The sequence below is a fragment of the Scyliorhinus canicula genome, chromosome 8 (genome assembly GCF_902713615.1).
Source record: "Scyliorhinus canicula chromosome 8, sScyCan1.1, whole genome shotgun sequence".
Lineage (NCBI taxonomy): Eukaryota > Metazoa > Chordata > Chondrichthyes > Carcharhiniformes > Scyliorhinidae > Scyliorhinus > Scyliorhinus canicula.
The window spans coordinates 180,177,901-180,205,781 of record NC_052153.1 but is presented as its reverse complement, the minus strand read 5'-3'; the positions used below and the strand labels follow the sequence as shown (position 1 = coordinate 180,205,781).

At 50.5% G+C, this 27,881-nt stretch overlaps 1 protein-coding gene across 1 annotated transcript in view; it reads left to right on the top strand.

Moving 5' to 3' along the window:
• Window positions 1–771: 771 nt before the first annotated feature.
• The window catches only part of cep44 (centrosomal protein 44), a 109,830-nt gene continuing 82,720 nt past the window's right edge, over window positions 772–27,881 (top strand). Inside the window, exons 1-2 of the mRNA XM_038803907.1 lie at window positions 772–870; window positions 16,495–16,582. Of these exons, the coding sequence (XP_038659835.1) occupies window positions 772–870; window positions 16,495–16,582 (187 nt within the window). The remainder of the gene's footprint in view (window positions 871–16,494; window positions 16,583–27,881) is intronic.

Below are 27,881 nucleotides of genomic sequence, written 5' to 3'. Positions count from 1 at the left end.
AGCATCCAGCTGTAGTGAAGAAAGCTTGTCCTTTAGGCAGGTTTTTTCAATTTAACTGCAAATACCCAACAAAAGTTCTGTCCCCCATAAAGCAGGAGAAATCCAATTTGGCCATTACCGTCCAATCAGTCAATTTCAATCATCAACACAATGATGGAAGGTGCTATCAAATGGCACTTGCTCACTAATCACCTCCTTAATTATGCTTATTTTGGAGTCTGCCAGACCTTATTGTAGCCTAAATCTAAACAAGGACAAAAGAGCTGAATGCCAGAGGTCAGATGAAAATGACATTGGCGGGATCAAAGAGTCTCAGTAAAATTGAACTCAATTGGAATTAGGGAGAAAACCTTTCCATTGACTGGGATCATATCTAGCGCAAATAAATGGCTGTGGCTTTTGGACGCTGATCATCTCAGTCCCAGGACAGCGTTTCAGATGTTCCTTAAGGCAGTGTCCTAAGCCCAGCCATCTTTAGCTGCTTATCAATGTGACCACTCCTCCGTCATGAAGTCAGAAATGGAGGTGTTCATTTATGATTGCACGACTTACGGTAGCGGCAATGACCAGCTGAGGCCGCACGTTTGGAGGCTCCCGGAAAAAACAGACTTCGGGGCTTTTTTAAGGCCCCAACGGAGCTTAAGAGGCAAATCCCGACGGGGGAAGAGGCCAGGAGCTTTTCCCCAGTGGTCCCATGGTGCAGACCAGGAGCGGAGCAGGGAGGAGAATCGGGAGGAAAAACTTTTGAAAAAAATCGGGCCCACAGGACAAATGGCGGCCGGCGAAAGTTTTGAAGAACTGAAGTGGGTCCAGACGACTCTGCTGAGCCTCTTCCAGGACCTGAAAGTGGAGCTTCTGGAGTCCATCAAGGTAACCAACAGGGAACTGATGGAGACCCAGACAGCCCAGGGGGCTGCGATCCGGGAGCTGCAGCAGCAAGCCGCCGAGAGGGAGGACGAGGTCGTGGCCGTGGTGGGGAAGGTGGAGGTGCACGAGGCGCTCCATAAAAGATGGCAGGAGCGGTTCGAGGAGTTGGACAACCGGTCGAGGAGGAAGAATTTACGGATCCTGGGCCTCACGGAGGGGCTGGAGGGGTCAGACCTAGCGGCCTATGTGGTGATGATGCTGAACACGCTGATGGGGGCTGGGTCCTTCCAGGGGCCCCTGGAGTTGGAGGAGGCCCACAGAATTCTGGCTAGGAGGCCCAAGCCGAACGAGCCGCCGCGGGCGGTGTTGGTTAGGTTCCACCGGTTTGTGGATCGTGAGTGTGTGCTCCGGTGGGCCAAGAAGGAGCGGAGCAGCAAATGGGAGAACACGGAGGTGCGGATCTTCCAGGACTGGAGTGCGGAGGTGGCGAGGCGGAGGGCCGGGTTTAACCGGACGAAGGCGGTGCTCCACAGACGGAAGGTGAAGTTTGGAATGCTGCAGCCGGCGCGTCTGCGGTCACCTACCAGGATCGGCACCACTATTTTGAGTCCCCGGAGGAGGCATGGGCCTTCGTGCAAGCCGAGAAACTGGACACAAACTGAGGGTCCCCCGGATGGGGGATGCTGTGGAATACTGTATTTATTTATACTGTATGTGTATCTGCGGGGTTTAGGTTATGATGTGGGGTGGCCGTAGGGTGGGTGGGGTGATGCCGTACGGGTGTTTTCTTTATGGGTTTTCTAGCAGGAGTTGGGTGGACGGGTTTGGACTGAGGGGTAAACAGGGTGTTTGGGGAGCTGGGGGGGGGAACTGACAATGGGAGTGGTCCTGGAGGAGGCGGGGCCCGGCAGGGCGAAAACTGGGCTTTCTGCCGGGGTCCCGCGCTGGGAGAGGGAGGGGCGGGGTTTTCTTTCCCGCGCAGGAGCGGGGGAGGGTGGACTGGTTGATGGCACTATAGGGGAGGGGCAGTCCCACGTTGAGAAGGAGCCGAAAGTAGGGCGGGAGCCGCCGGGGTCAGCAGAGATAGCTGGCTCACGGGAGTGCTGAAGGGGGGGGGGGCGCGGCTAGGAGTGGTCTTAGCCTGGGGGGGGGGGTGTTACCGGGTTGCTTGCTGAAACGGTCAGAGAAGGAGCTGGAGTGACGCAGGGAGTGCTGGAGGGGGGGAGGTGCCACCGTGGGAAACTGGCAGAGCGTGGACGCTGGCCGGGGGGTGGGCAAGGGATTGGGGTATGGCTAATCGGCAGGGGAAGGGGGCAGGGAGGCCCTCGGATCCGGCTGATAACCTGGAATGTGAGGGGGCTGAATGGGCCGGTCAAAAGGGCCCGAGTACTTGCGCACCTGAAGGGACTGAAGGCGGATGTGGCCATGCTCCAGGAGACACACTGAGAGTGGTGGACCAGGTCCGGCTGAGAAGAAGGGGTGGTGGGCCAGGTATTCCACTCAGGGCTTGGACGAGAAGAGTAAAGGGGTGGCGATCCTGGTGGGGAAGAAGGTGGTCGTTTGAGGCGTTGAAGGTGGTGGCTGACAGTGGCGGGAAGGTACGTGATGGTGAGTGGCAAGCTGCAGGGGGACGCGGGTAGTGTTGGTGAATGTTTAGCCCCAAATTGGGACGATGCGGCGTATGCTGGGCCGCATTCCGGACCTGGAGGTGGGGGGCCTGATCATGGGGGGAGACTTTAAACACTGTGCTGGATCCCCCATTGGATCGATCCAAGTCCCGGACGGGTAGGAGGTCGGCCGGCGGCTAAGGTGCTGAGGGGATTTATGTGACCAGATGGGGGGGGGGGGGGGGGGTGGACCCTTGGAGGTTTGAGAAGCCAAGGGCCAGGGAATTCTCGTTTTTCTCCCATGTACATAAGGCCTACTCAAGGATTGACTATTTTTGTCTTGAGCAGGGGGCTGGTGCCGAGGGTGGAGGAAGTGGAATACTCCGCCATTGTCATTTCAGACCATGCCCCGCACTGGATGGACCTCGGGCTGGGGAAGAGAGGGACCAACCGTCCGCTCTGGCGGATGGAGGTGGGGCTGCTGGCAGAGGAGGAGGTGGCCGGGAGGGTCCGGGGGTGTATTGAGAGATACCTCGAGGCCAATGATAACGGGGGAGGTTTCGGTGGGGACGGTCTGGGAGGCATTGAAGGCGGTGATGAGGGGGGAATGATGTCCATCCGAGCCCATAGGGAGAGGGGGGAGCAGAGGGAAAGGGAAAGACTGATAGGGGAGATGGTGCAGGTGGATAGGAGATATGCGGAGGCCCCGGAGGAGGGTATTGCTGGGGGAGAGGCGTAGCCTACAGGCCAGATTTGACCTATTGACGACCAGAAAGGCGGAAGCCCAGTGGAGGAAGCACAGGGGGGCGGCGGTTTGTGTGTTAATGAACCGGGGAGAAGGGCGAGTTAGGATGCTGGCGCACCAGCTCCGGAAGCGAGTCGCGGCCAGGGAGATTGGGGGAGTGAGTGGATAGCGCTGGGAAAGTGGTGTGCGGAGGGGGGTAGAGGTCAATGGGTCTCAGGGACTTTTATGGGGAACTGTACCACTCTGAGCCCCGGTGGAGGAGGGTGGAATGGGACGCTTCTGGACAGGCTGCGTTTCCGAAGGTGGAAGAGGAAGAGGAGCGGGTGAGGACTAGGGGCACCGATCGAGTTGGAGGAGGTTGTCAAAGGGATAGGGAGCATGCAGTCGGGGAAGCGCCGGGGCCGGACGGGTTTCCGGCGGAAATTTTATAATAAGTATTTGGACCTGTTGGGCCCCCCTGTTGGTCGGAGCCTTTAACGAGGCATGGGGGGGGGGGGGGGGCCTTGCCCCAACTATGTCGCCGGGCGCTGATTTCCTTGATCCTGAAGCGGGACAAGGACCCTCTGCAGTGTGGATCATATAGGCTGATTTCGTTGCTGAACGCCGATGCCAAGCTGCTGGCAAAGATCCTGGCCACTAGAATAGAGGATTGTGCCGGGGGTCATACATGAGGACCAGACGGGTTTGTGAAGGGAAGGCAGCTGAACACAAATGTGCGAAGACTCCTCAATGTCATTATGATGCGGCGGTGGAAGGGGAGGCGGAGATAGTGGTGGCGTTGGACGCGGAGAAGGCCTTCGATAGGGTGGAGTGGAGTACTTGTGGGAGGTGTTGGAGAGGTTTGGGTTTGGGGAGGGGTTTTCGGTGGGTGAGGCTGCTCTACGAGGCCCCGATGGCAAGTGTAGCCACGAATAGGAGGAGGTCGGAGTACTTTCGGCTGCATCGGGGGACGAGACGGGTGCCCCCTGTCCCCCTTGCTCTTCACGTTGGCAATTGAGCCCCTGGCCATGGCATTGAGGGAGTCAGGGAACTGGAGGGGCATGGTGCGGGGTGGGGAGGAGCATGCGAGGTGTCACTGTACGCGGACGACCTGCTGCTGTATGTGGCGGACCCGGTGGGGGGATGCCGGAGGTGATGAGGATCCTTGGGGAATTGGGGGTTTCTCGGGGTATAAGCTGAACCTGGGCAAGAGCGAGGTGTTTGTGGTGCATCCGGGGATCAAGAGGAGGGGATTGGTAGGCTCCCACTGAAGCAGGCAGGGAAGAGCTTCAGGTACCTAGGGGTCCAGGTGGCTGGGAGTTGGGGGGCTCTGCACAAGCTCAACCTCACAAGGTTGGTGGAGCAGATGGAGGAGGAGTTTTAAGAGGTGGGATATGTTACCGCTGTCACTGGCGGGGAGGGGTGCAGTCCGTTAAGATGGACGGTGCTCCAAAGGTTTTTGTTCTTGTTCCAGTGCCTCCCCATCTTTATCCCAAAGGCCTTTTTCAGGAGGGTCAACAGCAGTATCACGGGTTTTGTTGTGGCGCATGGGACTCCAAGGGTTCGAAGAGTGTTCCTGGAACGAGGCAGGGATAGGGGGGAGCTGGCGTTGCCCAACCTCTGGTGGGTACTACTGGGCGGCCAACGCAGTGATGGTGCGTAATGTGGGTAATGGACGAGGAGGGGGCAGCGTGGAAGAGGATGGAGGCGGCGTCTGTGGTGGGCACGAACCTGGAAGCGCTTGTAACGCAACGTTGCCGCTCCCTCCAACAAGATATACACGAGCCCGGTGGTGGGCGGCTACCCTCAAAATTTGGGGGCAATGGAGACGGCACAGGGGAGAAATGGGGGGCTCGATGGAGGGCCCCGATACGGGGGAACCATCGTTTCGCCCCAGGGAGCATTGAGGCGGATTTCTGGGCTGGCACAGGGCTGGGGTTAGGAGGTTGAGGGACCTGTTTATGGAGGGGAGGTTTGCGAGCTTGGGGAGTTAGAGGGGAAGTTTGGGCTCCCCCCGGGGAACATGTTTAGGTACATCCAGGTGAGGGCGTTTGCCAGGCAGCAGGTGCAGGGGTTCCCCCTTGCTGCCCCCACGAGGGGTGCGGATAGGTGCTCTCGGGGCTTGTGGGTCAGAGGAGGGAAGATCTCGGACATATACCGGGTAATGCAGGAGGTAGACGAGGCCTCGGTGGAGGAACTGAAGGGGAAGTGGGAAGAGGAGCTGGGGGAGGAGATTGAGGAGGGACGTGGGCGGATTGCCCTGGAGAGAGTGAATTCCTCCTCTCCTGTGCGAGGCTTAGCCTTATACAGTTCAAGGTGCTGCATAGGGCCCACATGACTGGGACAAGGATGAGGTAGGGTTTTTCGGCGCGAGGACAGGTTGGCTAGGTGCTCGGGGAGCCCAGCGAACCACGGCCATATGTTTTTGGGCGTGCCCAGCGTTGGGGGAGTTTGGAAGGGGGTAGACAAAGACGTGTCGAGGTGTGGTGGGATCCAGGCTCCAGCAGGCTTGGGGACTCGCAATTTTGTGGTTGCAGTGGAGCTGGGAGTGTAGGAGGCGATAGAGGGCCGGGGTCCTGGCCTTTGCGTCCCTAGTAGCCCGAGGAGGATCTTGCTCGAATGGAAGGATGCGAGGCCCCAATCGTGGAGGCCTGGATCTCGGATATGGCGGGGTTCATTAAATTGGAGAGGGGTGAAATTTGCCCTGAGGGATCAGTACAAGGGTTTTTCAGGCCGGTGGCAAGCCCTTTCTGGACTTCCTGGCGGAACAGTAGGGAAACAGGCCGCAGCAGCAACCTGGGGGGGGGGGGGGGGGGGGGGGGGAGATGGGAGGGAGGGGGGGGGTAAGATTGGGGGGGAGAACTGTGCATAAGGGTTTGTGGAGGGTGCTATCTCTCTCCTTTGTTTTTTTTTTCTTTTCTCTTTTTTTTTTTTTGTTTCTTCCTTTTGTCTGAAGTTGCTCTTGAGCTGGGGGCATTGTTTATGGGGTGTTACCGCGTTGTAGTTAATAGAGTTAAGATGTTTATATTTTGTATTTTGTAAAAATTTCAATAGAAATTATTTATTAAAAAAAAAAATTTATGATTGCACAATGTTTTGCTTAATTCGCACCTTCTCAGAAAATGAAGCAATCCATACCCATATGCAGCAAGATCTGGACAACATTCAGGATGGAGCTAATAAGTAACATTTGTGCTGCAGAAGTGCTTGGCAATGACCATCTCCAACAAGAGAGAATCTGTCCTCACTCAATAACATTATAGTTGAATTCCCCACTTTCAGTATTCTGGGGCCACCATTAACCAGAAACTTAACTGGGCTCGCCATGTAAGGAATAAGTAGGGCGTATGATAGAATATGCTCCACCTGGATGAATGCAACTCCAACACTCAAATCGCTCACCGTCATCCAGGATTTGGAAGTATGTTGCCATTCATTCATTATTGCTGGGTCAAAATCCTGGAACAAACAAGTCTGTGACGGTGTATTCATCACATGGATTGCAGTGGTTCAAGAAAGAATTTGGCTTCACGACGGTAAAAAGGATGGACAATAAAGGCTGGTCTTCCCAAGAAAACTCCTCATTGCATGAATAAATTCAAAAAACCATTGACTGTCACATCGGTATGGAAAATAGGGGCGTGATTCAACTGAAACATCTCTAAGTCATTTTAGGGGTGTTTGACAGGATGTTTCACAACGGCCGCATGGGCGAGATCGTGATCCTTATTCAAGGGGGCTCATTGTTGGCACTAAGCGCCAATGAGATTCTTGTCGTTAAGGGCCCCTGGCCATCTGATTCGCCCGACTCACGCCTCAACTTCTCATCGCGAACAAGAGGGAGCTGCTTTTATCGGCTCCCTCACCACTCACTCCCAGTCAACGCACAAACATAGCAGTGCTCAAACTTGCTCATCGCTTTGGCGACGCCTACCTGACCATGCTTCTCGAAGCCACAGGTGAGAGATGGGTCATCCTGTTCCCCCGCTGGTCGGAGGACCAGAAGCAGGGTCAGCAATGCCATCTGGGAGGCAGTGGCAGCAGCTGTCAGTGCGGGCAGCATGACGAGGAGGACCACCGTCCAATGTCGGAACAAGATGAACAAATTCCACTGAGCTGCAATTACAAGGTCCCATCTCTCTCCTGACATCAGTTCCACCTGACATCCCTCAAATCCCCCCTCCCACAAATCGCAGGCTCACACCTCGCATCCTCCGAACATCCGATCTTTGTGCTTATTCCTCAGCACCCACTGGCAACCCACCAGCACAACCCTTCATGTTCAGGTGCAATGCCCATACATGCCACCTGCTATAGAACCCCTTGACCATCAAGTGTGCGGCTGACAATTCCCTCTCTTTGTTCCTGCAGGAGAAGATAGCCAATAATAAGCAGCAAAGAACCAATTTGGGGGGGCAGGATGCCAGAGATCCAAGTCCACACTCTCCCCTCTGAGGAATGGGCCCTGGGAATTGCTGGGTTGTCCAAGGACAGAGCAGTCTCCGACAGTGAGATTGGCTTGCACCACAGAGGTGAAGATCCAGGGGTTGTTGATGTCAGACAAAATTATCCTTCCCTCTCACTGACCACATGTCCATCCCCCCCCCCCCCCGCCCCACGTGAGAGCACCACATAGTTGATGATATACATAAGGTGGAGGCAGGAACATATGAGGGAGACAGCAGTCAGAGGTCTGCTGGATCCCAGGACTCAGCAGGATCCCAGTCAGATACCCAGCCTTTGAATAAGGTTCTCCCAGAGCTGATGCAGATGGTAGGCCATAGCCGTAACAATCAAGCCCGGATGTTAGCGACATTGCAGCGACTGCATAGCCAATTGGAGGAGTCCCAGAGGTTTGGGCTCAGGAATGGCGTGGCAATGCGTGGAACCCAGGTCCAAGATGTGCAGGGTAGGTGGATTGGCCACACTAAATTGCCCTTTAAATGGAAAAAAAATTAATTGGGCACTCAAAATCTATAAAACAAAAATTGCTAGGGTGGCGACCGCAGTGGAAAGTCTGGAGCATGATATCCGTGTCTTGAGTAGTGGGGCCCAAGGCATGGATCAGTCTATGATGAGGGCCTTGACATCATGTCTCAGATGCAGGCAGACATTGCGAGGTACTCCAGAGCATGGCCCAGCCATTGAGGAGCATCGCTGAGGGCGTTCACACCATGGTGCAGAAAATGGGGAGTTGCCAGGACTGGCAGTGCCAGATGACTCTGGAGCCCATTCTAGCTACCTCTCCACCACATGGAGCCCCCCCAGGGCCTATGGGCACCATCGGAGAGAACGCGCTGGAGGCCAACCCGGGACCGTCACCAAAGAGATGGAAATCTTCCGATTTCCCCCACTTCTGACACCGTGCATCTCGAGGGCAGCAGGCAGAATAGGGTTGCATGGCAATGCCTGTACACCAGTAAGTTGGCTCGGACCAACTCCAGGTTCTCCAGGAGACATGTATCAAGGGCATCAAAGGCACAGAGCTACCCCTGATGTGCATCCTGGGGGGACACCTAGCCTTACTGGACCACAAAAGATCAAGAAAAGCGAGGAGCTCTGAGTGGGCCACCGGGAGGTTCACTATCTGTAGCTAGGAGGAATGGAAATGTAAAATGGTCCTTCTTGCCGCAGCCTTTACAGGTTGCGGTGCGGGCTGGGCAGCGCTGGAAAAGTAGCGGCGGGCTCCATGGGTTTATCAGGGCGCCCTGCGGCGCTGGCCTGAGGGGGTCCGAGTCTACGGGGGGTGAGGGGGGGTCGCATTCCATGCCGCCCAGGGGCGCGCGCGGTCGGGAGCGTACGCGTGGGCGTTGAGATTGGTGACATCTAGGGAAGAGGCGAGGGTCCGTGCCTCGGTGAGGCTTAAAGTTTCTTTTTCTAAAAGTCTCTGGCGGATCTGTGAAGATTGCATACCCGCAATGAAATCTCTGATTAAAAGTTCGGTGTGCTCGGTCGCTGAAACTTGTGGGCAGCCGCAGTTACTCCTCAGAACAGGAGGGCCCGTAAATTTGTCTGAAGACTCACCAGGGAATTGCTGCCTCATGGCCAGTAAGTGCCGAGCGTAGACCTGGTTCACCGGCCGGATGAAATGTCCTTTAAGCAAGTCCATGGCCGCGTCGTAGTCTGTCGTGTCCTCTATGAGCGTGTACATGGCGGTGCTGACGCACGATGGAGGATGTGTAATTTCTGTTATCTCGCCGGGACTTTTCGGCTGTGCTCAAGTAGCTATTGAAGCAAGCCAGCCGGTTTTAAATGCTGCTGTTGCATTTGCTGCGTGAGGCTGAGTCGAAGGACTCTGGCTTGATACGAAGCTCCATCCTTTAAAATCTTGTGCATTAAATTGATGCACAATCAATGGACACGAAACGTAGATGAATCCGAACGTAGGCTTTTATGCACAAGAAGCACAATTGCTTCACAGCTCCAGGGTCCCAGGTTTGATTCCGGCTTGGGTCACTGTGTTGTCATTTTTATAAATGACCTGGAAGAGGGTGTAGAAGGATGGTTAGTAAATTTGCAGATGACACAAAGGTCGGTAGAGTTGTGGATAGTGCTGAAGGATGTTATAGGATACAGAGGGACATAGATAAGCTGCAGAGCTGGGCTGAGAGGTGGCAGATGGAGTTTAATGCGGAAAAGTGTGAGATGGTTCACTTTGGAAGAGTAACAGGAATGCAGAGTACTGGGCTAATGACAAGATTCTTGGTAGTGTAGATGAACCGAGAGATCTCGGCATCCAGGTACATAAATCCCTGAAAGTTGCCACCCAGGTTAATAAGGCTGTTAAGAAGGCATATGGTGTGCTAGCCTTTATCAGTAGGGGATTGAGTTTCGGAGCCACAAGGTCATGCTGCAGCTTTACATAACTCTGGTGCGGCCCTCCTGGAGTACTGCGTGCAGCTCTGGTCACCACATTAGGAAGGATGTGGAAGCTTTGGAAAGGGTTCAGAGGAGATTTACTAGGATTTGCCTGGTATGGAGGGAAGGTTTTACGAGGAAAGGCTCAGGGACTTGAGGTTGTTTTCGTTAGAGAGAGAATCTGAGAGGACTTAATAGAGACATATAGAGATAGTCAGAGGGTTGTTAGGGTGGACAGTGAGAGTCTTTTTCCTCGGATGGTGATGATCAACACGAGGGGACATAGCTTTAAATTGAGGGGTGGTAGATATAGGTCAGATGTCAGAGGCAGTTTCTTTACTCAGAGAGTAGTAGGGGTGTGGAACGCCCTGCCTGCAACAGTAGTAGACTCGCCAACTTTAAGGGCATTTAAGTGGTCACTGGATAGACATATGGATGAAAATGGAATAGTGGAGGTCAGATAGGCTTCAGATGGTTTCACAGGTCGGCGCAACATCGAGGGCCGAAGGGCCCGTACTGCGCTGTAGTGTTCTATGTTCTATGTTCACTGTCTGTGTGGAGTCTGCACATCCTCCCCGTGTGTGCGTGGGTTTTCTTCCGGGTGCTCCGGTTCCTCACACAGTCCAAAGATGTGCAGGTTAGGTGGATTGGCCATGATAATTGCCCTTAGTGTCCAAATTGCTGTTGTGTTGGGTGAGGTTACTGGGTTATGGGATAGGGTGGAGGTGTTGACCTCGGGTAGGGTGCTCTTTCCAAGAGCCGGTGCAGACTCGATGGGCCGAGTGGCCTCCTTTCTACACTGTAAATTCTATGATAAAGTGTGCCCGGCAGCAGACGTACAGAAGAAAGGCTGACTGCCGGGAACACGGGTTCTTATTATCCCGCCTCGTAGGCGGGGCTACCACCTCTCAGCCAATCGGGCGAGCTTAAAGGCCTCAAGCTGACTTGAGGGCCTTTATTAAAGCTGAATTCTAGCAGCAGAGGGAACTGTGAAAAGCTCACCAAGGCCATTGAAAGCGATGGCGGCTGACTTCCAGTGACGCCAGGCGGGAGGCAGCCGCACGTTAGAGGGCTCCCATTCGGAAACGGCGTTGTCTCTATTAAGTCTCTATTAAGTCACCTCTCAGCCTTCTCCTCTCTAACGAAAACAACCCCAAGTTTCGCCACCATCATGACTGGAATTTGCAGCTTCTCCAGGTGTCCGCGTGGGTTTCCTCCAGCTGCTCCAGTTTCCTGAGGTGTACAAGTAGATATACAGCTTATGTTGGAGCTGTATAAATTGCCCCTTAATGTCCAAAGATGTGCAGCTACAGTGGGGTTGCAGGGCTGGGGCATTATCCTAGATAGGGTGCTCTTTTGGAGGGTTGGTGCAGACTTCATGGTCGGAATGGCCTCCTACACTGTAGGGATTCTATGGAACTGATGGAAAGGGGAATGTTTTTGTATGTTGTTCATTTGGACTTTGATTAAGTCCCTCATAAGAGCCTATAACTAAATGGCAGGAGAAAGGGATGGATATTCAATAGGTATTCTAATTGCAGGATGTGACTAATGCATTCTGCAAGAATCTGTCACACAACATCACCGCATTTGTCCACAACTTAGATGATAGAGTAGAAAGCCAGAAGGGCATAACAGTGGCAAATGGAATTTAACACTGAAAAGTGAGTTGATGCATTTTGGGAGGACTAACACGGCAATGAATTGTAGGACACTGGGAAGAACAGAGGACCAATAGGCCTTGGGGTGCATGACCAAAGATCCCTAAAGACATCAAGACAAATAGATAAGGTGGTTAGGAAGGCATATGGGTTAGTTGCCTTTATTAGCCGAGGCATAGAATATAAGAGCAGGAACTTATAATGGAGCTGTATAAAACTCTTGTTAGGTCACAGCTGGAATACTGTGTGCAGTTCTGGTCGCCACACTATAGGAAGGATGTGATTGCACTGGAGAGGGTGCAGAGGAGATTCACCAGGGGGTAGTGTTTCAGTTATGAAGAGAGGCCGGTTAGGCTGGGTTGTTTTCCTTCGAGCAGAGAAGGATCTCACTGAGGTGCACAAATTAGGGAAATAGATAGGGTAGGTAGGATGAAACTTTTCCCCTTAGAAGAGGGGTCAATACCATGGGGCATAGTTTCAAGGTGAGAGCAGGGGATTTAAGGAAAGACCCAGAGGGTGGTGGAATCTGGAACTCACTGCCTTAAAGAGTGTGTGGAGGTAGGACCCTCACAACATTTAAGAAGCATTTAGATGAGCACTTGAAAAGCCATGGCATGACTATGGATCAAGTGCTCGAAAATGGGATTGGAATAGATAGGCGTTTGATGGGCGGCACAGATTCAATGGGCCAAATGGCCTCTTTCTGTGCTGTAAAACTCTGACACACATACAGTTGTTTCATTTTAAAATGAAACTTTAAGTTGTTTCATTTTAAAATTGTGCAGCTTTTAGAGCTGGAATTCTTGATTTCAGTTTTCTGTTTTCAATCCATTTTGCACCATTGTCATGTGTTTGCACCAGTGTGTCATTTCACATCATCATTTTTGTATTGGTTTGACATCAGCTCTGATGACCCAATCGGTGCCATTCTTTCATACAAGAGTCAAGAAATGGGCCTTTTGTTCACAGAATTGGATGGCACAGTGGTTAGCACTGCTCCCTCACAGTGCCAGGGACCGAGGTTCAATTCCAACTTTGGGTGACTGTGTGGAGTTTGTACCTTCTCCCCATGTCTATGTGGGTTTCTCTGGTTTCCTCCCATAGTTCCAAAGATTTGCAGGTTAGGTGGAATGGCCATGCTAAATTGTCCCTTAGTGTCCAAAGGTTAGGTGAGGTTACATGGTTACAGGGATAGGTTGGGTGTGTGCCTAGTTAGGGTGCTCTTTTGGAGGGTTGGTGCAGACTCAATGGGCCAAATGGCCTCCTGCACTATGAATTTAAAAAAAAAATTAAGAGTACGCAATTCTATTTTTTTTCCAATGAAGGGGCAATTTAGCGTGGCCAATCCACCTACCCTGCACATCTTGGGTTGTGGGGACGAAACCCACGCAAACACGGGGAAAATGTGCAAACTACACTGATAGTGACCCAGAGCCAGGATTGAACCTGGGACCCTCGGTGCCGTGAGGCAACAGGGCTAACATTAGGATGTAGAATTCAGTGTAATGGAAGTACTTCCACTTACCTGGATGAGTGCCACTCTAACAACACTTAAGAAGCTCGACGTCATCCAGGACAAAGCATCTTCGCTTGATTGCTCCCCCTCCCAAAAACATTCAAACCGTCCACCACCGACGAACAGCGGCAGCCCTGTGTACCGTCTACAAGATGCACTGTAGTAACTCCTCAAAGTTCCTTAGACAGCACCTTCAAACCCACGAATACTACGATCTAGAAGGACAATGGCAGCAGATACCTGGACAAACGACCACCTGGCAGCTTCCCTTGTCAAACACCATCCTGACTTGGAAATATATCGGCCATTCCTTCACTGTCGCTGGGTCAGTATCCTGGAACTCCCTCCCTAACAGCATTGTGGGTGCACCTACACAACGGGGACTGAAGCGGTTCACGAAGGTGGCTCAGCACGACCTTCTCAAGGGACAATTAGTGATGGGCAACAAATCCATGCCAGGCCAGTGACGCCCACATCCCGAAAAATTGTTTTTTAAAAAGACGTGTGAAATGAGAGATTCTTGCTATCTGGAAAGTACAAACAGACTTCGGCTCTTTTCTCTTTTTAAAAACAAAAGGGTGTGGATTAACCTAAATTAGGTATTAAAAATTCTGAGGCACTTGCATGATGATGTGAGAAAATGTTCTCACTTGTGGGGAGTCCAAATCTCGGGAATCATATGAGATCGTCACTAATAAATCCAATAGGGAATTGAGGAAAAACTTCTTTACACATTGAGTGGTGAGAATGTTGAACTTGCTGCCATGGAGGAATAGTTGAGGCGCGGTGAGTATAAATATATTTAAGAGTATGCGAGGGGCAGGTTGAGAAGGATATAGCGATAGGGTGAGATAAAGTTGGGTGGGATAAGGTTAATGTGAGCACCATCATCACCAAAGACAATAGACAAATTGGCAAGTTGAGTTCAGCAAATTCTAAATGTATTCGTGGCGTCAAGCCAGCGGCCATTTGACCTAATATGTTTGGCGGGCAGCGCAGTAGTTAGTACTCTGTTGCTTCACAGCATCAGGGACCCGGGTTTGATTCCCGGCTTGGGTCACTGTCTGTGTGGAGTCTGCACATTCTCCGCGTGTCTGCGTGGGTTTCCTCCGGGTACTCCGGTTTCCTCCCGCAAGTCCCAAAAGACGTGCTTGTTAGATGAATTGGACATTCTGAATTCTCTGTGTACTGTACTCGGACAGGCGATGGAGCGTAGTGACTAGGGGATTTTCACAGCAACTTTGTTGCAGTGTTAATATAAGCCTCCTTGTGACACTAATCAAGATTATTATTGATATTTCTTTTTATGTGGCTTGGTTTGTCTTGTTTGGTTTCATAACTCTCCTGTGGAATGCAGCTTGGCATAGAGCACTCGATTGCGGGCGCTATATAAATGCATAAGTTTGTTGTAGCGTCAAGGTCCTTATTGTGCAATTGAAGCGGCACATTCGATCGAATGAAAGGAACAGCAGGAAAAACGTGGTTGGGAGGAGAGGGGATTGTGTTCAAGATCTGAAACCAGAACGGTTGCCAGCTGCACATAAACTAGAGAGAGAGAGGGGGGAACTTTCTTTTGTTTGGGAAAGTGCGGCGCGGAATGGCGAGCGGCCGGCTCCGCCGCGCGAAGAGAGCGGGGGAAGCACCAAAGCGGCCTTAGCGAGAACCTGCCAATCAAATTTCAAAACCCGGGCGGCGGCGCGCGAGTACCTGGCGGACCCCATCCGGCGCCCAGAGGCCGTTAAACAATTCAGAAGCGGATCGGCGGGAGCGCAACGATAGGTGAGAGAGCTTTGACAGCTGACACGCTGGCCATCCCAGGAGAAGGCAGCGAGGTGTTCTGCCGCTCAATGTTAACCCCGGGAGAAGCTGGCTGGACCACATTCCCACATCCTCTCTCCATTTCCCATCACCCCCTGGGGTCCTCCCCACGGTCAGAGCCACGGACCCTTAGGGTCAGGACCCCCAACCCCGAGCTCAGGACCACCACCCCCACCCCCCCCCCCCCCAGTCAGGGCCACAACCCCAAACCTCCTCGGCCCAGGGGTCAGAGCCACCATATCCAGGGTCAGGTTCACCGACACCCGGGGGCAGAGCCCTCAAACCTGCTCACTCCTGAGATCAGGACCACCAACAACCCCCCCCCCCAAAAAAAATTCTGGGGTCAGGGCCATTGACCACCTCGACCCTTAGGGTCAGAGCCCTCAAACCCCTTCTTTCCTGGGGTCAGGACCACATCCCCACGGTCATAGCCCTTTACCTCCGACGTCAGGGTCAAGAGCCCTCAAACCCCCATGACCCTCCAGGGTCAGGGCTACTGTACCTCAGGGTATAGTCCTGCAATGCCCTTGACCCCCCCCCCCCAGGTCAGAATCCCTCAAACCCCCTTGGCCCTGGGGTCAGAGCCCTTGACCCCCTACCTTAACACCACCCCCCCCCCCCCCCCCCCAAGAATCACCTTCCTTGGTGCTTTTACCATTAATGTTCAACATGGAAGAGCACTGATTCATCAGCTGAGAAGGTTGCAGTCTGTGGTCTATGGCAAGAGGTTCCTTTGAGTTCATACCTTGAGCATTATTAGGGTCTGGAGCTAATGTGGATAAGCCACAGGCAACGCCTTCCCAACTGTAGACCAATGGGTCACCACCTCTGCTGTGCATGTCCTGCTGGTGGGACAGGGCATACAGTACATAGGAATGATGATGGTAGGTCGTATCTGGCCATTGATTTAGTGATAAGATCATGTTAGTTTGAGAAGTGTGTGGGCCAGATCTCAATTTAGTACCAGCCCCAGAGGTATAAGGAGTTTTATTCCTGTTCTTAGGGCTATTTTATGGAGGTGGTTGGACGGTGGGGGGGAGCGAGGATGTGTGCACGGTATCACAGCACTGGGGCTTGGGTTCGATTCCCGGCTCGGGTAACTGTGCGGAGTCTTCACGTTCTCTCCGTGTCTTGTGGGGTTTCCTCCGGGTGCTCCGCTTTCCTCCCACAATTCCCGAAAGACGTGCTTGTTAGTTTATTTGGACGTTCTGAATTCTCCCTCTGTACTCGAACAGGTGCCGGAATGTGGCGACCAGGGTGCTTTTGTCACAGTAACTTCACTGCAGTGTTAATCGTGAGCCTAACTATTGATATAAAGACTATTATTATAAAGATTATTGTTGATGTGACATGAGGCCTAAAATACTTTTGACTGCTTATGTCACCCACAGTAATTTGCTTTTATTATTATTTATATCACCCTGTTTCTTGTTGTAGACTTAAGATGACAACTGTGATTTGAAGGGATCCCTTCGAAAATTAGAACAATGTCTTCGCTCTCTGAATTATCCTCAAGATATTGATATAATAGGTAAGAATCTATCAAACAACCGTGTGATTATTAAATGGACTAGCAGATTTAAAAAGTAAATCACTTTTATTCATTAATGCTTTTCACGGCCTCAAATTGTCACAGTACGCTATGCAGCCAATTGAGCAGTTTTTAAGTTAGTCACTTTCTCATCAAGGTGAAGAGTGAAGGAGTTGATTCGGAGACTGGGGTCCTGAATCTTACAAAGGAAACTACGATGATACGAGGCGTGGAGTTGGCTATGATTGATTGGGAAAGGACTTTAAGGGGTGACTGGATAGGCAATGGCAACCATTCAAGAGCCATGGGGGAACCGCTACTATTTATTTCTGTCCGGCACAAAAGTAAAATCCTGACTTACAGGGGAAATTAGAGATGGTATTCGATCAAGGAAGGTGATTACAAATTGGCCAAGAAAAACCAACAGGTCTGAGGATTGAGAGCATTTAGAATTCAGCAAAGAAGGACCTGGGATTGATTAAGAAGTGGAAAGTAGAGTACGAGAATAAGCTTGCAGGGAGCATAAAACTGCTAAAAAAATTCCTATAGTATGAGAGAGAAAAAGATTGGTGAAGACAAATGTCTTTTCTATTTACCCCCTTCAGTCCAGAAATGGGAATTTATAATGGTGGACACAAGAAATGCTGAGCTAAATAGATACTTTGGTTCTGTCTTCACAAATAAGATACAGAAATGTTGGAGAACGCAGGGTTTAGTGAGAGGGAGGAACTTAAGGAGGTCAATATTCGTAGACAAATAGTGTTGGGTAAATTGATGGGATTGAAGGCTGGTAATCACCAGGGCCTGATAACCTACATCCCAAGGTACTTAAGGAAGTGGCTTTTGAAATAGTTAATCCATGGTGGTCACCTGGGATTTTATAGATTCTGGAATAGCTCTTGCAGATTAGAGGGTAGCTAATGTAACTCCCACTATTTAAAAGGGAGGTAGAGAGAAAACAGAATTGTAGACCAGTGAACATGACGTCATTAATGGGAAAAATTCTATAATCTATTATGAAAGATTTTATAGCAGAGCACTTCAAAAACAGTACAGGATTGGACAGAGTCAGCATGGATTTATGAAGGGGAAATCATGTCCTGACAAATCTACTGGCAATTCATTGAGGAATTAACTAGTTGAGTTCACGAGGGGAGCCAGTGGATGTGGTTTATTTAGACTTTCAGAAGGTTTTTGACAAAGTCCTGCATAAGAGATTAGCTTGTTAAAATTATAGGGGATTAAGGGTAGTATATTGAGATGGATAGAAAACTGGTTGGCAGACAGAAACAGAGAGTAGGAATAACGGGTCTTTTTTTCAAATGGAAGGCAGTGACTCATGGGGTACCGCAGGGATCAGTGCTGGAATCTCAGCTGTTCACAAGATATATCAATGATGAAAATCAGGGTTTTTCAAAGTCCGGGTTGTGATTCGTGGGTGGGTTGTGGTGTCTGGAGGGTCATGGAGTGACTGGTCGTGCCGTTCACATGGTGACCTCAATCGGGGTGAAGTGCCCAACGATCATTACCGGCTTTTACATTGAGAATGGCGGCTGCTGCCGCCTTTTTAAATGAAAATAAATGAGTCTGTGTTGAGTCTTCCAGTCAGAAGCGGCAGCTAAGGTCACGTGCCCTGCACGTACACCTGTACGTACCTTTGCCGCCAAATATGGAGCAAGTTGCTTTCATTTCCTAGCTGCTGGCAAGAGGACTGTGAAGCTGGATTGTTTTCTTGAAAAGTAAGAGACGGCCAGAGACCTCTTAAATAGGCAGTGTGCCTAGTGACAGGATCTTATACAGAATCTGCAGGAGACAGCTGCCCAGAAAAGTACAGGGCCGTACAAGCAGTTCTAGTGTTAGCTCAGTACAGAATTCCAGGGAATCTGTTTAACAGACTGCAAAGAATAAACCTAACTCGGGAACAACGCAGTATAAAGACGATTTCTTGAGGTATGGATTGGTCGATTGTGCCAATAGCAGATAAGGATGCAAAGTCCATGTGTGTTATATGCAGAGAAGTACTGGCAAATGAGAGGAGAATTTTGAGATTTTGAAAGAGAAGTGGTGGGTGAAACATTCCTTTTGAGGTTGTGAGCTCAGAGTCAGTTATTAACTTACAGCTGACTCCAAATGAAAAGACTACACTGCTGTACCTGACCCATGATAGCACACGGCAAACACCAATGAGGCTGTCAGCATTCTGGAGTAGCATCTCGCAGGAGTATCCTGTACTGAGTAAAACAAGCATTTTGTTGGTGTTGCCCTTCCGATGACATACATGTGCAAGGTTGGATTATCTCTTCTCACAAAGGAACTGACTGAAGCCTGTAACGATATGCACTTTGCCCTCTTCTATGAACCTGACTCAAGTGAGATCATGAGGACCAAACTGGCTCTTCTTTGACATTAAAGATAAGTGAACTTGGCGTGGGCCATGAATGTCAGCCGGCATGGGTCCCGACGGTCAGGCCGGTTGGCAAAAGTGGGCCCTGGAAAAAATAGTTTGAAAACCTGATTTAAGATGAAGGACCAAAATGTAATATCTCCAGATTTGTAGATTACACAAAATTGGGTGGGAGGGTGAGCTGTGAGGAGGATGCAGAGATTCTTCAGTGTGATTTGGGCAAGTTGAGTTGGTGGGAAAATAAATGGGCAGAATGCAGTGTAATTTGGAATAAATACCAGGGTTATCCACTTTGGTAACAAAAAATGAGTTGGCAGACTATTATCTGAATGGCATAAATTAGGAGAGGGAAATGTGCAACAAGACCTGGGTGTCCTCTTACACCGGCCACTGAAGGTAAGCTTGCAGTACAGCGGTAAAGATACCAACCTTTGGCCAAAAACCTCAGCACTTCCTTGTGCCATATCACTCTATACCCACCCTATCTATGTGTTTGTCAAGATGCCTTTGAACGCCTTAATGTGTCTGCTTCCACAACCTCCCCAGCAACCGGCATTCAAGGCACTCACCACCCTTTAGATTAGGATCGTATTCACTGGAGTTCGGAAGAATGAGGAGGGATCTCATGGGAACCTATAAATTCTAACTGGTCTAGGCATGGCAGATGCAAGAAGGATGTTCCCGATGGTGTGAGTGTCCAGAATCACCACTGTCCGAGGATACGGGGTAGACCATTTAAGACAGAGGTGAGGAGAAATCTCTTCACCCAGAGAGTGGTGAGCGTGCGGAATTATGTCCAGAGGAAGTAGTTGAGGCCAAACATTGTATGTTTTCAGGAAGCAGTTAAATATGGCACTTGGAGTGAAGCAAATCAAAGGATATGGGGGAATGTAGGATTACGCTATTGAGTTGGATGATCAGCCATGATCATAATGGAGGATGATGCAGGCTCAAAGGCTGAATGGCCTCCTGCTCCTATTTTCGTTGTCTGTATGAAATGTGACAAGTTTACATATAACAATATCCTACAAACAGAAGGGCAGCACAGTGGTGCAGTGGTTAGCACTGCTCCCTCATGGCATCGAGGCCCTGGGTTTGATCCTGGCCCTGGGTCACTGTCCATGTGGAGTTTGCATATTCTTCCCATGTCTGCATGGGTCTCACCCCCACAACCCAAAAAGATGTGCAGGGTAGGCAGATTGACCACGCTAAATTGCTCCTTAATCGGGAAAAAAAAGATTGGGTAATCTAAATTTATAGCAGAGACAGTGGCCAAATAATTAGTTTTGAGGATAAGCTTTGCCAGGAGACAGGAGAATTCTGCTAATAACCTTCACCTCGTGGGCTTGGGATCCTTTACGTCCACCTAAGGGCAGACAGAGTCTTGGTTTAACATGGCATTCAAAAGATGGCACCTCTGATACTCCTTCAGTGCTGCACTGATGTGTCAGCCCAGATTATGTTCAGATTTCTTGAGTGGGGTCCTGAACCCATGACTATCTGTTAGATTCAGATGAAAGTTTCTCATCTTTTGCTCCAATTATGTACCTTTACTATCAAAGTGATGAGAATAACCTTTGTGCAAGCAGGTTGAGGAGTGGCTATTTTACAGTCTGTAGAATTTCAGATCTAGTCCAAATTAGTTTGAGAATTGAAATCAGTTGAAAAAGAAATCTGGAACTAAAAAAGCTAATATTAGTAACAGTGACTGGGGGTACATAGTTGTTTAATATGTGGACTTGATGGGGAAGAAATCACCCATGGGCTATATGTAGTTTGGGCTGCCTTCCAATGCACAGGTCATCAAATTCTCTCGATTGCCTGGCTGTTGAACAGAAAGGGATCAAGTTTACTAGCCTTTGCAATGGGGCTACAGGAAACCGTCCACCAATAATGCTCAGTAGAAGACGTTTGGTCCTTATCCAGACGGTTGGATGTATTCCTGCATGTGAAGCCAGAGATTTGAACTTGAGATCAAACACAAAGTCCATAAAGTATAATCTTTCATATTTCTCAATCTCTTGGGACATTTGAGAATTCATTTTATGAAAGGAGCAAGGCAATGATGGCCAACTTGATTTCCTGTTTGTCTCTCTTTGTGATGTGAATTTATCCTCTGTGTATTTATCATATTTTAAAATTATTTCAGTTCTTTTGACTTGATTGCATTGCAAGTTACCCTTTCAGTGATCTCCAGACATTGCTAATCATTAGGCCTCGTCTGTATGGCATGATAAACAGATGGTTCTTAGCCCAGATCGTGCTTGATACTTATTCCAGCTGCTCAAGTAGATTGCCAGTACCAACTACCATTCCTCGGTGAAAACAAAATTATAAATATGAAAATGGGACCAAATGCAAATTGCGATTCTGCTGGTTAAAGTTCCACATAAATAAAATTATTTCTGAGAATTGTCCAACCTCTGATCAGTCAAAGTGATGTATAGTTACTAATTTAGTGTCTTTAGCTCTGAAATCATTATTTATAAGTTCAGAAATTGAAAGGAGACATAGAGCAGAATTTTACGGTCCCGACTGTCCAGGGATCTGAAATTCCCGCCTGAATCCACACCCTTTCCTGGCCTGTCAAATTTTCAGTCCTCCCACGATGATTCCCACGGTGGGTGGGCTTGGAAAATCCCACTCATGGATTTTGTTTTAGTATTTTTGGATTGGATTGGATTTGTCACGCATACCGTGTACAGTGAAAAGTATTTTTCTGCGAGCAGCTCAACAGTTCATTAAGTACATGAAAAGAAAAGGGAAATAAAAGAAAATACATAATAGGGCAACACAAGATACACAATGTAACAACATAAACACCGGCATCGGTGTAGTGTTAATGAGGTCAGTCCATAAGAGGGTCGTTTAGGAGTCTGGAAACAGCGGGGAAGAAGCTGTTTTTGAGTCTGTTCATGCATGTTGTCAGATTTCTGTATCTCCTGCCCGATGGAAGAAGTTGGAAGAGTGAGTAAGCCGGGTGGGAGCGGTCTTTGAACATAGAACAGTACAGTACAGAACAGGCCCTTCGGCCCTCAATGTTGTGCCGAGCCATGATCACCCTACTCAAACCCACGTATCCACCCTATACCCGTAACCCACAACCCCCCCTTAACCTTACTTTATTAGGACACTACGGGCAATTTAGCATGGCCAATCCACCTAACCCGCACATCTTTGGACTGTGGGAGGAAACCGGAGCACCCGGAGGAAACCCACGAACACAGGGGGAGGACATGCAGACTCCACACAGACAGTGACCCAGCCGGGAATCGAACCTGGGACCCTGGAGCTGTGAAGCATTTATGCTAACCACCATGTTACCCTGATTATGCATATTTCGTAGGATGTGAGCACCGTGGGCAAGTCCTGCATTTGTTGCCAATTCCTAATTGCCTTTAGGAAGGTGATGGTGAGTTACGTTCTTGAAACGTATAGTCTTTCTGGTACAAATACACCCACAGTGTTGTTAGAGTGGGGTGTGGCCCGGGTCACTGTCAATGTGGAGTTTGCAAATTATCACCGAGTCTGCGTGGGTCTCACCCCCACAACCCAAAGATGTGTAGGTTAGCTGGATTGGCCACGCTATATTGCCCCTTAATTGGGGGGAAAAAAAATTGGGTACTCTAAATATATTAAAAAAAGGGAATGGGATTTGGCTTGGAGAAGAACTTGCAGGTGGTGCTATTGCCATAGATCTCCACATGGGAGAATGATCAAGAAGGTAAGAGCCCATGGCAAATTGGGTCTAAAATTGGCTTATTGGCAGGACGCAGAGGGTGTTGGTTGAAGGTTGTTTTTGTGACTGGAAGCCTGTGTCCAGTGGTGTACCAGAGGGATCGTTGCTGGGTTCCTTTTTAAAAAAAAATATTTTTATTCTCCTCCTTTTTCACAATTTTTCTCCCGAATTTACACCCAACAACAATCAATAACCAACAACAAATATCTCAAACCCCATAACAGTAACAACGATCCCATCCTCCCATCATGCCCAGACATCAGCCCGAATGTCAACATAAACAAATGACAAAGAGAAAAAAAAAAGGAATCGGGGATTACCCATACCCATCTTCAACATACACAGCCCCCCCCCCCCCCCCAAACTAATGTTCGATGTTATCCAGTTCTTGAATGTGCATAATAAATAGTGCCCATGACTTGTAGAACCCCTCCAAGCTTCCCCTCAGTTCGAACTTAACCTTCTCAAGGGTCAAGTATTCCAACAGGTCCCCTCGCCACGCCAGAGCACAGGTTGGAGAGGCTGCTCTCCATCCCAGCAGGATCCGCCTTCGGGTGATCAATGAGGCGAAGGCTATGATATCTGCCTCCGCACCCGTTTCTAACCTTGGCTGATCCGACACCCCGAATATGGCCTCCCGGGGACCCGGGTCCAGCTTCACATGCACCACCTTGGAAATTACCCTAAACACCTCCTTCCAGTACTCCCCAAGCTTTGGACAGGACCAAAACATATGAACGTTAATAGTGCGCCCCCCCCCCCCCCCCCCCCCCCCCCCGCAACGTTCGCACACATCTTCTACCCCTTCAAAAAATCGGCTCATCCTTGCCCTCGTGAGGTGTGCCCTGTACACCACCTTCAGCTGTGTCAACCCCAACCTCGCACACGAGGTGGAGGTATTCACACTCCGGAGCACCTCACACCAGACCCCCTCCTCTATAATCTCTCCCAATTCTTCCTCCCACTTCGCTTTGATCCCCTCCAGTGGTGCCTTATCCTTTTCCAACATAGCTCCGTATATCGCTGACACTGTCCCCTTCTCCAGTCCACTTGCCGCCAGCACCTCCTCCAACAACGTGGAGGCTGGTTCCTCCGGGAAGCTCTGTATCCTGGCAAAAGTCCCCAACCTGCATATACCTAAACACTTCTCCCTGCTCCAGCCCATACTTCGCTTCCAGCTCCCTCAATCCTGCAAATCGACCCCGAGGAAACAAATCTTTTAGAGTCTTAATCCCCTTCTTTTCCCATTTCCGAAAGCTTCCGTCCCACCTCCCTGGCTCAAATCTGTGGTTCTCCCGGATTGGCATTTCCCTCGTCCCTGCCCCCAACCTGAAGTGTTGGCGAAACTGCCTCTAGATTTTCAATGAAGCTATTACTACCAGACTCCCTGAGTATTTCCCCGGAGCTATCGGGAGCGGGGCCGTTGCTAGTGCCTTCACCCCCGACCCCCTGCACGAACTGTCCTCCATTCTGACCCACTGGGAATCAACCCCTCTGACCCAGCTTCGCATCTTCTCCACATTCGCCGCCCAGTAGTAGTACATCAGGTTCGGGAGATCCAAACCTCTGCCTGCCTTCCCGTCTATAGCAGCACCTTCCTCACTCTGGCCACCTTCCCTCCCCATATAAACGAGGTAATCCTCACCTCAATCTCCCTGAAAAAAGACTTTGGCAGGAAAACCGGTAGGCATTGAAAAATAAACAGAAATCGCGGCACCCTCCAGCCTACCCGCCAGTACCTTTGCCAATACCTTTGCGTCCACATTAAGAAGTGAAATGGGCCTATACGACCCACACTCCGTCGGATCCTTATCCTTTTTAAGCAACAGTGAAATCGATACCTGCCCCAAGGTTTGTGGCAGCACTCCCTTCCCTATCGCCTCTTCAAACATCCCTACCATCAGGGTGCCAACTTATCCTTAAATTTTTTATAATATTCTACCGGAAACCCATCCGGCCCTGCCACCTTCCCCGACTGCATCCTCCCAATCGCGTCTTTTATCTCCTGCTCCAGTATTGCTCCTTCTAATGTAGCCTTGTCTCCCTCCCCTAGCCTCGGGTACTCCAACCCATCCAGAAATTCCAGCATCTCACCGTCTCCCCCGGGTGGCTCTGACCTGTACAACCTCTCGTAGAATTCCTCAAAAACCTTGTTAATCAGCTCCGGAGCCACCACCAACTTCCCGGACCTATCCCTTAACTGAAGAATTTCCCTTGCTGCTGCCTCCCTCCGGAGCTGACCTGCTAACATACGCCCCGCCTTGTCTCCATGTTCATAAACTGCACCCCTCGCTCGCCTCTGTTGGCGCACAGCCTTCCTGGTGGATAGTCGGTCGAAGCTCGCCTGTAGTTCCTTCCTCTTTCCCAGCATCACTGGGTCCCCATCCTCCGCATAACTCCTATCTGCCTCCAACATCTCATCTATTAGCCTCTGCCGCTCCAGCCTCTCCTCTTTGTCCACCCTGGCCTTAAACGAAATTACCTCACCCCTCACTACCACCTTTAGAGCCTCCCAGACGACTGCCATTGACACCTTACACGTACATTTGAATCTTACATATTCCTTAATTACCTTTTCAATTTTTTCACAGAATACTTGGTTCCCCAAAAGCCCCACATCCAGTTTCCACCCCGGCCTCTGCACTACCCCCTTCTCCAGCACCATATCCACCCAATGTGGTGCGTGATCTGACACTGCAATTGCAGAGTATTCCGACCCCTTGACTCCAGCCAGAAAAGCCTTTCCCACCACAAAAAAGTCAATCCGCGAGTATACCCAATGGACTGCTGAGAAAAACGAGTACTCCCGTTCCCCTGAGTGCAGGAACCTCCAAGGGTCCACCCCTCCCATTTCCACCATTAGCCCAACTAGCGCCTTTGCCCCCCCCCCCCCCCCCCCCCCCCCCCCCACACACACAATCAGCTTGTGTGTGTCCAAGTCTGGAATGGCTCCAAACACCTTCCTCGCAAATCCCGCATCGTCCCAGTTGGGACCGTAAACATTTACCAGCGCCCCGGCCACAATCACACATCTACCCCCCTGATCTGCCACCACCTTCTCCATCTGGAAGCGTACCCTTTTGCTGACCAACACTGCTACCCCTCGAGCCCTTCCATCAAATCCAGAGTGAAACACTTGGCTAACCCAATGCTTTTTAAGTCTCACCTGGTCCTTCACCCTCAAGTGAGTCTCCCACAGCATTGCCACATCGGTTTTCAGACTTTTAAGATGCGACCTCCTAGCCCTCTCACGTTCCACGTAACTATCCTTACTGGGGGTCTCTCTCTCTCTCTCTCTCTGTCTCTCTCTCTCTCTGTCTCTCTCTCTCTCTGTCTCTCTCTCTCTCTGTCTCTCTCTCTCTCTGTCTCTCTCTCTCTGTCTCTCTCTCTCTGTCTCTCTCTCTCTGTCTCTCTCTCTCTGTCTCTCTCTCTCTGTCTCTCTCTGTCTCTCTCTGTCTCTCTCTGTCTCTCTCTGTCTCTCTGTCTCTCTCTCTCTCTCTCTTCTCTCTCTCTCCTCTCTCTCTCTCTCTCTCTCTCTCTCTCTCTTCCCCCCCCCCCCCCCCCCCACCTTTCTTATCCACCATCAACATACCGCTGGGCCCTGCCCCATAAGCCTGACCTGCCCCTGTCCATTGTTAACATCGAACCCCTCCCCCCCCCTCCCGAAAACTCCCCCTACCTTTCCCCAGAAAGCAACATCCCCCAGCATCCAACCCATTCCTCCCCCCCCCCCCCCCCCCCCCTCTCTCTCCGCTCGCCTCGTAGGCCCATTGACGCCTGCTATCCAGGCTCCAATGTCCGCAGCCCTCCTCTCCTCTCACCTCCGTTCACTAGCTGACTGAATTTAGCTAGCTAGTGCGGGTGGCTCCTCCTCTCTCTCTCTCTCTCTCTCTCTCTCCCCCCCCCCCCCCGCCAAGACATATCACCCCCTTCCACGCAGTCCCAGAGAAAAAAAACAAACCCAACAATCCAACCCATACAATTCACTAACATAACATTTAACCGTTGCAACACAGAGCACCCATCAACCCACCATTAACTTAAACTCTATAACAATACAAAGAGAAGTAGATTACAATACAAATCCGTAAAATGAAAGTTATAACATTTATACATTTTCCGGCTGTTCAAAACACAGTCCACAGTCTCTCTTCCAGCTCCGCTCTTCATGTCTGTCTCAAGCCTTCTGCCATCACGAACGCCTCAGCCGCATCCGCTGTCTCAAAATAAAAGTCTTGCCGTTATACGTTACCCTCAACCTCGCTGGGTACACCATACCAAACCGTACCCCCTTCTTGTACAACGTCGCCTTCACTCACCCAAACGCCGCTTGTCTTTTTGCCAACTCCACCGTCAAGTCCTGGTAGATCTGGACCGTAGTACCATCCCATAGTATCTCCCGCTTCTGCTTCGCCCAGTTTAACACCTTCTCCTTCATGCAAAACGTATGAAAGCAGATAATTACTGCCCTTGGCGGCTCGTTCACTTTGGGCTTCGGCCTTAATGACCGATGGGCTCGGTCTAGCTCGTACTTGGAGGAGCTCTCACCCTCCCCCATCAGCTCCGCCAACTTCTTAGCGAAGTATTGTGTTGGCCTTGGGCCCTCTGTCCCTTCGGGCAAGCCCACAATTCTCAAATTATGCCGCCTTGAGCGGTTTTCCATGTCTTCCAGCTTTGCTCGGAGACCTCTATTAATCTGCACAGCCCTCCGCAACTCATCTCCCATCGAGGTGACCTGGTCGCTGTGGCGTGACATGGCTTCCTCCACTTCTTTCATCTTCTCGCCCTGCTCTCTCACCTTGGCCAATGCCTTTGCCACCTCCACCTTCAACGGGGCAATTATTAGGCCGATTGCCTCCTCCACCAGTAACTTCAATGCGGCAGCTGTCTCCTTTTTCCAGGCCTCCATGTGCCTCGCAAACTCTTTTTCCAGCTCCACCGCCATCACCTCGGCCATCTTCTCCACCGTAAATAGTGTGGCCCCGCTTTGGAGTTCGGCTTCCGCCATCCTATCACCACTTTTATTCGTCTTCTCCTTCAGCGGCGACCCCGCGTTTCCTCCTTTCTTCGACGCTGCTTTTCGCATCCTTCAGCAGCTTGTTGTTTTTCACTTTCTTTCTCTTCTCTCTCTCCCTCCACCCTCCTGTCCTTAATCA